At 39.4% G+C, this 10,809-nt stretch overlaps 1 protein-coding gene across 1 annotated transcript; it reads left to right on the forward strand.

Annotated features, from left to right (window-relative positions):
• The first annotated feature begins 219 nt into the window (after positions 1-219).
• Positions 220-805, forward strand: LOC120314352 (neuromedin-B receptor-like). Its single transcript, XM_039357364.1, has one exon. The coding sequence runs from the start codon at positions 392-394 to the stop codon at positions 803-805; it is 414 nt and encodes a 137-aa protein (XP_039213298.1). The 5' UTR covers positions 220-391.
• The last annotated feature ends 10,004 nt before the right edge of the window (positions 806-10,809 follow it).

Genomic DNA, 10,809 nt, shown 5'->3' on the forward strand with positions numbered 1-10,809 from the left:
CCGCTCGCCTTTAAAGGAAAGCCGTCTCCCCCCCCCCCCCCAAGAAGGGCAAAGCGAACTCGGCTGGAGAGAGTCGCGTTCCAGACAGAGGAAGACAGGAGACGAGGCTGTAGCCAGGCGATTTCTCACACCCCAACGCTAGCTTCGCAGAACAGCCCGGCGGACCGACCCCCCCCCCAAAGCTTTCCCAAGAATCTTTCAAGCAGCGGACGAGCCAGCGTCTCGCCTCTTCTTCCTTCACCCCATTTCTTCGGAAGCAAAGAGGACATTTGACTCTGATGAGACTTTGTTTCCTTCTTGAGGTCTTTGGGAAGAGAGAGCTTGATTTGGGGGCTCCTAGACCGAAAACTCGGCAGAAGGCCGTCGAGAGAGTCCCCGCTGCCAAGGAGCGATGCCACCGAGGTCAACAGAGTCCACGTGGCTCCACGGGACGGCGGCGGGCAACGACAGCGAGGCGACTGCTCCGGGAACATCATCCCCGCAGGGTGGGGCGGCCTTCGCCATCCGCTGCGTGATCCCCTCGCTCTACCTGCTAATCGTGGCCGTGGGCTTGCTGGGCAACTTCACTTTGCTGAAGATCTTCGCCGCCCGGAGCGCCGCCCGGAGCGTGCCCAACATCTTCATCTCCAGCCTGGCCGCCGGCGACCTGTTGCTGCTGCTCACCTGCGTCCCGGTCGACGCCTCCCGCTTCTTCCTCGAGGATTGGCTCTTCGGCGAGGTGGGCTGCAAGCTGCTGCCGGCCATTCAGCTTACCTCGGTGGGTGTTTCCGTCTTCACTCTCACCGCTCTCAGCGCCGACAGGTGAGTCCAGGAGCGACCGAGGAAAGTCCTCCAGAGACGGGAGGCGGGTGGCGGAAGGCAGCGGATCGGTGGGGGAGAAAACAAACGCCAAGCGCCGGGGGGGGGGGGAGCGCTGCAAGCTTTCCTGCCCACAGGCGATCTCTTGGCTGCCTTCCACGCCCTTAGCGAGGCGCCCACTTTTAACAGAGTCCGCTATAGTTGGGACGCCAATACATTTAAATGAATGAATAACCGACTAACAGAATGAAAAATGTTCCAGCAACAAGCCTTGTTGTTGAAGCTTCTTCTTTTTTTCACACTCTCAGACTTGAGAAGGCTGAAAATGAATCCGTGTCTGCTGGGTTGATTGGACTGGCCCTTCAGGAGTATTTATCTCATCTTATGTAACCTCACCCACAAGTAAATAAGGAGATCCATGCTCTTCCGGGAGTGCATCTATTGATTTTCTCTAACGACTTCAGCTGGAAGCAAATGAGTTCTTTGAATACACAGAAGTATGCTTAGAATTAACCTAAGTAATGTTAACAAGGGAGGTTTTAGGAATTCATAAAAAACCCTGTCCATCAACTGTGATAGATAACAACAGTTTCTATTTAGATGCAGTTTTTCCTTAAATGCTAATTCCGGGGAACAAATAAGAGCATTCTTGGCTTTGTTTTCACTTGAGCAGTTTCCAGAGGCATCTCCTATAGCTGGCCACGTTTGTAGACATATATCTGAATAAGACAAATGATCAGTCTCGTTCAGGAAAAATCTTATGTTCTTCTTAGCAATATTTGGCTCTTTATTAAACTGGGAGATAACTCTTCTACTCTGTTCCTAAGTAAACATAATATAAGCTGAAATTTCCACACAATATTTATGGAACTGAAATGTCAAGCAGCAGAGAACAAAGAACCAAGCAAAGTATGGCTAAAGATTGCCCATTTAGGGATAATTGTTTTACTTTAATACAAAGTTGGAAAAATAGAGGAGAAAATGATCACGATTAACCCAAGCACAAAATTAACATCACGATTAGACGATTCTTACCAAAATCATCAACAAAAGAAGACGTCTTATCCCCTTATGTACAAACTCATATAGTGATGATAAAAGGTGCTGGCATTACTTGTTTCCTTACTGAAATTTGGAAATATTCAGAAAATGTGTGAAGCCACTTTCTTGCATGAACTTCCTGAACCTGCAAGTTAACAGTCTATCTTGAAATGTCTCTAGATAAATATTAACAGGATGTTGGGCTAAAAAAAGTTGCCATCATTACTGGTCCTCTTTTCCCTCCTCAAAGGTAAATCATACAATCATATCTTTATTTTGAGGCTACATAATTTGAAAGCTCCCAAGTTGTTAGACAAGCATTGGACATTGCAACCAACTAAGCCCCAAGCTTTGAGACAGATGTAATATTGGGAAGACATAGGTGCCAACTTACACTCATTCATAAATGCACATGATTTCACCAATAAGAAAAAAAAAATGACAACTTGAATGACACTCAGTAAGTGGCATAGTAGCATTTGTCTTAGGGAGAATTGTTTGCAAAAATCAGGAGTGCTTTTTAATAATGTGATGTTTTGTCCTAGCACTCATTTCTATTTTGTGAGAGATGAAGATTGATGTCATAATTACATCACAGGGTTAAACCAATGCAAGCATGCTGAGAAATAAGTTCAGTAAATTCCTAGTGTACATAAAATCTTACAGAAAATCATATCTCTCTCTTCCTCAGTCTTAGGATGGCCTGTCCTTTGCCAAATTTGCTGTTTGCATGCATGTGCCATATAAGGGATACAATTGTGCCTTTTCTAATAATGATTGTCAGTGATTAATATGCACACTGATATATCTGTGCAACAGCAGATTACAGCATGCAAGTGACTGCAGGCCACTGCTACCTGCTCTGGCACAAATATTTATTTTACCAGAAGAAAAGTGATAATATTGTGTGTGTGTGTGTGTGTGTGTGTGATTTTTAAGATGGATTCAAGAACAAAATGTTCATATGAACTACCCACATCTTTTTCACTTTCTTTTTTTGTCCTAGTTTGATTCAGTTTTGAAGCTGGTGGTCTAAATGGTAATGGAAAAATCCAGCATTTTGAAAGAACACAGCTGAGCAATTTTACTAGTTTGAATATAAAAACATGATGTCTCTTATTGTTTCAAAAATGAACAATTCTTTGACTAAGTCTCCCATCATAGCTTTTGTTGCCCTAGCTAAAAGGATCCTGCTTGATATGTTTTTCATAAAATAATTATTTTAGGTAAGATAGAAAACAAACTTCATGTAAAAGAGAGGGTGTGATAGTAAACTGCATTCAACAGGGGTCAAGCCTAATTAGCTCTAACAGATGGCAACTTCACAGGACCATGTCTGATTCTGCAGTATTTTTTTCAATAGGAGGATCCTATTTGTTGTGTTACATTCAATAGCATCTAAAAAGAAATGGGATATTTTTCACAAAGGTTAATACTCATTAAAATGAGACAGTAAATGGGATAAGAGAGAGTAGATTACTGCATAAAGTAAACAAAGTAAATAAAGGATAATTTAGAATGTAATTTTAAGTAAAAGTTGACCAAACTAAATATGTATGTTGGACCACATTTAATTGAGACATGCTATATGAGTGCTTATGTGAATGAAGAACTGAAAGATTTAGAGCTCTACAAAGAAACCAAATGTCTGTTAAATCAAAATACTTTTAGTTCCATCGTTGGACTTTATCCAGATTAGCTATAGTTATGTATTCCTTATTCAAAGTGATAACATGTTGATACCACTTTCTACAAAATTCCTTTCTGAAAAAGTGCTCTGGAAAAAAATAACGCTTTTGGAAATACTGATAATTGAAAGACAAAGGAAAAGAAGCATCATGTAGCTTGAAAACTGCAGTTTTAGTAAACGATAAATTCCTTCTGACAAAATCATTGGGAAGAGATTTGTTGTTAAAGCCTTACCCAGGATAGCTCTAGAAGAATCTTATAAAATGGGATGTGCTGCAAAATACTCCATTTGATAGCCAGCCAGCTGAGTTTGTCCTCTTCTAGGAGATTCCACTTTGCTTTTGTATTTTTCCAGATTTCAGCGAGCACTCCTTAAGCACTAAGAGTATATATTAAGGAATGTATTAAGTAAGCAGACCTAGGACTAGGTTTAGATTTGCTCCTGAAAGGAACTGAGCCCTCTGATGATTAACAGATGTTAGTGCTTGTCACGTATCATTGTAGATAGTCCCAACTGTGCCTTGTTCCAGTCACAGCATATTGGGCTAATCATGCAGTGTTTCTCAACCTTGACAATTTTAAGGCACGTGGACTTCAACTCCCAGAATTCCACAGCCAGCAATGCTGGCTGTGGAATTCTGGGAGTTGAAGTCCATGTGCCTTAAAATTGTCGAGGTTGAGGAACACAGGGCTAATAGGAGTCTTTCAATGATAAATGCTGAGTGTCAGCACAGAAGCGGATCATGATGTGAACTATGTGAAAGGTGCCTGACTCCATTTTTCAGGTTCTGTTCTTCTGCCAGCAGAGGAATGGCACATAGTTGTGTGTACAACCATCAGGTAAAGGATATGCCACTTTGGTAGGATAAGAAGAATGCAAAGCTCTTGTGTGAGTGTGGGGGAAGGTGAAGAGATTTAAATTTTGATATGAAAGGGAACAACTGGCTGAGGCAGTTCTTTCTGGCTAGTTGGTAAGGATTGACACAACTATTGACCAGAAAGGTCAAATTGGGACTGAATGTTGCAGAGCTTCAAACAAATAAAATATGTCCATTTCTGTTATATTTTGCTATCTTAAAACTTAGATCAGCTTATTCAAGCCCTGCATTGTTTTAAGTGTGAGATAAGGTATGAGACCAAAGTATGACTTTGGTAATGGAATGACTGATCATTTAGAAATGACTTCAGTTTTTGAATGTTTTTTTAAAGGTATGGTTGATTGATTAACAATTCTTGAATTCTCCTTCTTTTTCCTTCTTTCCACAAACATTAGCATCTCTTAGAGTTTACTCCCCTTTAGTCTGGGTGGTGCCATTGTGGTTTCACAGTGATACTTACTTGAATAGATTTGTCATCAATACTTCTAATATGCCAGAGAAGAGAGGTTTGTACCTCAGCCCTAGTCACATATAATTCATATTATCTGTTTTACAAAAGGTGTTTCAGGACATGATATAAAAGGATTGGAAATGGAAATGAAACAGGAAAGCTGTTTCCATATGAAATGATTAACTAAAATATGGAGGTAAAAAAAATATCCCCAGAAAATATTCCTTCTAAAGACTATGATGTTTTGCATATTTAGTTACTTCTTGCATCTGAAAAATGAACTCAGATAAAATATGTACACTTGCAAAACATACAGTGCATATGCTTTATAGCTGTAGCCAGATTAAATTTACTTTTTCTTTAATTTTTTCATCTCTCACTGTATATTCTGATATCTAGAGAGAAACTAGAGAGGATAACCCAAGCAGAGCAAGAGTTTTGTCTGGATAAATAGGAAATCAGCCCTTTCTGTAATCATTTTTATCACTTTTCCATTATTTGTGCTTGTAAGAAAAAACTATGTAGATAAATCTTTTTCACTACTCGCTGTGATTGCCTATCAGGTGTCCATTGATTTCGCTTATCAGAATATCTCTCTCATTTCTTTCATTCATTTTTGATTCACTGAAAATGCTTGCAACTACAACCAACTCTATCAAACTGAAATCTTTTAAATGGTACCCACTAGAGGCACAACTCCAGAGAAATCCTGAAATAGTTCTCAATTTTCTTCATGCAAGCACTATTCCTTGTTGCAGATGGGGGATGTGTTGGTGTTCACAATGCAGTGTTAGTAAGCTTGTAAATGTAGGGATGATGTGTCTTTCATATATTGCTACTCACTCTGCAAATTTGTTTGAATCTGCAATCTAATTCTTAACTTTTTCCATGGGCTGTTTGAAGGAGCATAGAAACAAATGCCAATACTTAATCAAGTAATGCAAAGAAAATGTTCAGGTGGAAGGATTTTAATAGCTTTTACTTAAACAGTGTTTACAATATGGATTTTAGCTCTTGCCTGATTATACATTTCTATGAGATCCGTAAGAATTCAGAAAGTTGTGATGGAGGGAGAGACCATCAGATCAAAAATACATCCTTGATAGCTTTTCCTCTTTGAAAGTACAAAAAGAGAACTACGTTTTCATACATTTGTGATGAGAATTATTTATTGCACTGTTATCCTCTTCTTTATTGAAGATGGACCAGTGCAGGAATAACCTGTTCAGTTCTCATGAACAAGAAGAGTTAGATTAAGCTAAAAAATAGTGACAAACCACTACGTTTAATGTTTAAGCCAGAATTTGAAAACTTTCCTCCCCAGTGACAACCCACATTAGTTTTTCTAAATACATGTGCTCCAGGATTGCTAAACTACAATCCCCATTATCTCCAAATAGTATGGCATTGGAAAAATGTGGTTCAGTCCATCAGGAAAACATCAGAATGGGCTTCCTTTTTGTAATCTGATGCTTATTTGTTAAAACAATAGTAATGGGAACAGTAATAGGTTATTTGGATAGATGATGATAGGATTACATCCCTGGATACCAGCCAGCATTTAGCTTTGAAGACTCAGACAGACCTAATTATAATGGGAGGATAGCTCCTATTAGTGCCAAGACATGTTATGCCTCCCTTGCTAACAGTGTGTGCTGTAGTGTTTAGGAACAAAGCTATTACAGAATTGGGTAGTCCTGCTAGAAATACTTCAAAAGCTCCTCCCAGAGGGGAGCAACAGAAACAGACCAAAAAGTGGTTGTGTGGGGTCTCTAACAATGCTTTGAGCTCTAAGCACATAGCGCTTATAAACAGCATCCTGAATACCAGGAAGAGAGCTTTCTATGATCTTCTTGGCTGTCCTTGCCAATCTCTGTATGGACTTTCTATCTGAGGAACTGCTGCCACCAAATCAGACAGTGATGCAGTTTGTTAAAATGCTCTCAATTGTGCCTTTGTAAAAAGTGGCCAGGACAGAAGGAGAGAGATGTGCTCTCCTCATCCGACGCAGGAAATGAAGATGCTGGTTTGCACATTTCACCAAGGATGATGTGTGGAGAGACCAATTCAGATTGTTAGTTATCTGCACTCCCAGATACTTAACACTGCAGACCACCTCTATAGCTGCATCCTTGATACTGAGTAGAGTATGTATAATATATCATACATAGTTAACATGTGGCTTTCAGTATAAGTTGCGTTACTCATTGATGATCCAGGCTCTTTAGACCATTAAAATAAAATCCATTGTTCCAGAATGCCATTCATCCTTGTCTTGCTTCAAGAGAGCAATCCACATACAGCTGTATATATGTCAATAGCCTTGGATGCTCATCAACTGGGTATCTCTCCTGTAAACCAGCAAGAGATTCCAAAACCTGTATTTTGGTTTCTTTTTCAGTGCTCTGCAGCCAACTGCTTGGATTTACTAGGAACTTAGTGTTGCTCAGGGGATTTTCTAATCTAATTACCAGACTTATTGGTTAACAAGGTAGTTAATAAAAGAAACACATTTTCCGCTTCAAATTCCTGAATGTCATTAATCATAGCTGTTTGCAGAAAGCTCAGAGGCACTTGTTCCTTGAAATCAGAAGATGGATAGTTTTCATTACATTTGACAGGATGGAACTAAAAGAATATATATATATATAAATATAGCTATGCGTTTGTGGGGGTCATGCCTCTGTAATGTGGAGCTAGAATGGATATCATTAGGGACCAATTTAAAGATCAGCTGGGCTTAGTCTTTCCTGCAATGCTTTTTTTTTATGTACACTATAGCAGAAATCCCCAACCTTTTGGGCAGCAGGGATTGGTTACGTTGAGGTTTTTCTTCTGCCTGGAGGGGGCATGGTTTCGTGTGCTCCTGCATCTCATGGATGAGGCTTTGCTTGTTTGTGAGGACCAGTTGCTGGCATGCTGCAGCCCGGTACTGGTCCATGGACCAAGGGTTGGGGATCCCTGCACTACAGGAAAATTGGCATGATTGCAAGAAATGGATGTATATCAAATGCAAAGAGAATGAATGTTATCACCCACTTAAGAATATACATTTAGTTTTTGAATCTAATTTAATTTAAAAGACTCAACGCTCACTGAACTTCTTTATTTGCTTTCTCAGTACTAAGACCATTGAATGCAAAAGCGTTCATTTTCAGTTAGAAAAAACTCCAATGGTTACATCTATGGTAAAGTCATATTTTTTAATATTTCTACCTTCAGGATGAGACAGTGTTAAAAATAATGCCTGTGAGGAAATGTTTTTTTGCATATGCTTATAAGTATTATTATTATTATTATTATTATTATTATTATTATTATTATTATTATTATTATTATTATTATTATTATTATCGATCATCGCACAGTCAGCCAGATGTTCAGACTGGATTTGGCATTTTGTCTACCTATCGAGTCCTTACCCAGGACCTGGGATAGGCAGATGTGGATGTTTGATGGTATTACAGATATCGTCGCAGGATGGAAGCAGTTCCTAATAAGGCTGCCTTTTGCAATTGACTAATAGCGAATTTGTCAATGCCAATGGTGTTCAAGTGGTGCTCCAGTTGTTTTGGGATTGCACCCAAGGAGCCTATGACTATTGGTACTACCCTTGCTTGCTTTTGCCATAGTCTTTCTATTTCTATTTGTAGGTCTTTGTATTTTGTTATCTTATTATTATTATTATTATTATTATTATTATTATTATTATTATTATTATTATTATTATTATTATCGATCATCGCACAGTCAGCCAGATGTTCAGACTGGATTTGGCATTTTGTCTACCTATCGAGTCCTTACCCAGGACCTGGGATAGGCAGATGTGGATGTTTGATGGTATTACAGATATCGTCGCAGGATGGAAGCAGTTCCTAATAAGGCCGCCTTTTGCAATTGACTAATAGCGAATTTGTCAATGCCAATGGTGTTCAAGTGGTGCTCCAGTTGTTTTGGGATTGCACCTTATGTATTGGACTACTATACTTTTGCTTTTGCACCGTCTTTCTATTTCTATTTGTAGGTCTTTGTATTTTGTTATCTTCTCCAGTTCTTTCTCTTCTATTCTGCTATCTCCAGGCACTGCCACGTCCACTATCCAGACTTTTTTGTCTTTCTTATCGACAATTGTTAAGTCTGGGGTGTTATGTTGCAGGTGCTTGTCTGTTTGAATTCTGAAGTCCCAGAGCAGTTTAATTTTATCATTTTCTATGACTTTCTCTATTTTATGATCCCACCAGTTTTTGCTTACAGGCAAATGATATTTTTTGCAGATCTTCCAATGCACCATTGTTGCTACTTTGTCATGCCGCTGCTTGTAATCAGTCTGTGCAATCTTCTTGCAACAGCTTACCAAGTGGTCCACTGTTTCTTCAGCTTCTTTGCATAGGCGGCACTTACTGTCTGTTGCTGTCTTCTCAATTTTGACTTTGTATGCATTTGTCCTTAAGGCTTGGTCTTGTGCAGCCAGAATTAGTCCCTCGGTCTCTTTCTTCAATTTTCCTGCTCTTAGCCATTGCCAGGTTTTATTGTTATCTGCTTTCCCAGCTATTTTTTTCATGTATTGGCCATGTAGTGCTTTGTCTTCCCATGCCTCTATTCTGTTCTTCATTTGGTCTTTCTTGTAGGCCAGTTTGGTCTCTCCAGTAGTTAGTAAGCCTTCCTGATATACTAATTTCAGTGCATCTTCATCATTGTTCTTCAGATATTCTTCCAAAGCCATTTTTTCTTCTTCAACCATCTGATGTACTTGTAGCATTCCACGCCCACCTATTTGCCTTGGTAGATAAAGTCTATCAATGTCACTGCGTGGATGAAGGGCATGATTCATTGTCATTATTTTTCTGGTCTGCCTATCCATTGCTTTTAGTTCTGCTTGAGTCCAGTCCACTATTCCAGCTGTGTACCTAATGACTGGGATTGCCCAGGTGTTGATTGCCTTTATGGTATTTCCTCCATTGAGTTTGGATTTTAAGATCTTCTTCACTCTCTTGATGTATTCACCTCTAATCTTTTTCTTGACTTCAGTGTGCTTGATGTTGTCAGCTTGAAGGATACCCAAGTATTTGTAGTATTCTTCCTCATCCAGACTCTTAATGTTATTTTCGTGGGGCATCTTGATTCCTTCAGTTTTCACTATTTTTCCTTGTTTGATAGTAAGTGTGGCACATTTGTCCAAGCCAAACTCCATTACAATATCTTGGCTATATATACGGACAGTGTTGAGCAGCGATTCTATTTCAGATGATGTTTTTCCATACAGCTTCAGATCATCCATATAAAGGAGGTGGGATAGTCTGGCAGATGTTTTTGATGTTTGATAGCCATGTCCTGAGTTATTCATATTGTTGACAGAGGAAACAGTGCAATAACAAATAGTAATGGTGATAATGAATCTCCTTGAAATATTCCTCTCTTGATATTAACCTCTCCCAGCCTCTCACCATTGATCTGCAACTGTGTCTTCCATTGTACCATCGATCTTTGCACAAATTTTCTGATGTTTCTACTGACTCCTGTTATTTCTAGGCACTTGATCCAATCATGTGGCAGAGAGTCAAATGCTTTTTTGTAGTCAATCCATGCTACATTCAGGTTGGTCTTCCTTCTCTTGCAGTTTTCCAAGATCATTTTGTCTATTAGGAGTTGATCTTTTGTTCCTCTGCTGTTGGGGGTCTGTTTCCTTTCTGCTCAGGTGGAAAGAGATTGTTTTCAACTAGATGCTGTTGCACTGCATCAGCTACTACACCAGTTAGTAATTTGAAAGTTGTTGGTAAGCAGGTAATTGGCCTGTAGTTACCTGGTGTTGTCCCTTTTGCTGGATTTTTCATTATTAGGTAGGTTTTCCCAGTTGTTAGCCACTTTTCAATTTCTCCTCCTTTTAGTATATTGTTGAACTGTTTGGCAATGAGTGGGTGTATAACAGTTAGATGTTTCAACCAAAACCCATGC

The sequence above is a fragment of the Crotalus tigris genome, unplaced genomic scaffold, assembly GCF_016545835.1.
Source record: "Crotalus tigris isolate CLP2741 ecotype Arizona unplaced genomic scaffold, ASM1654583v1 scf7180000018894.30560, whole genome shotgun sequence".
Classification (NCBI taxonomy): domain Eukaryota; kingdom Metazoa; phylum Chordata; class Lepidosauria; order Squamata; family Viperidae; genus Crotalus; species Crotalus tigris.

What these genes read in the sequence shown, in the direction of transcription:
- LOC120314352 (XM_039357364.1), top strand. Translation starts at nt 392, where the DNA reads ATGCCACCGAGGTCAACAGAGTCCACGTGGCTCCACGGGACGGCGGCG.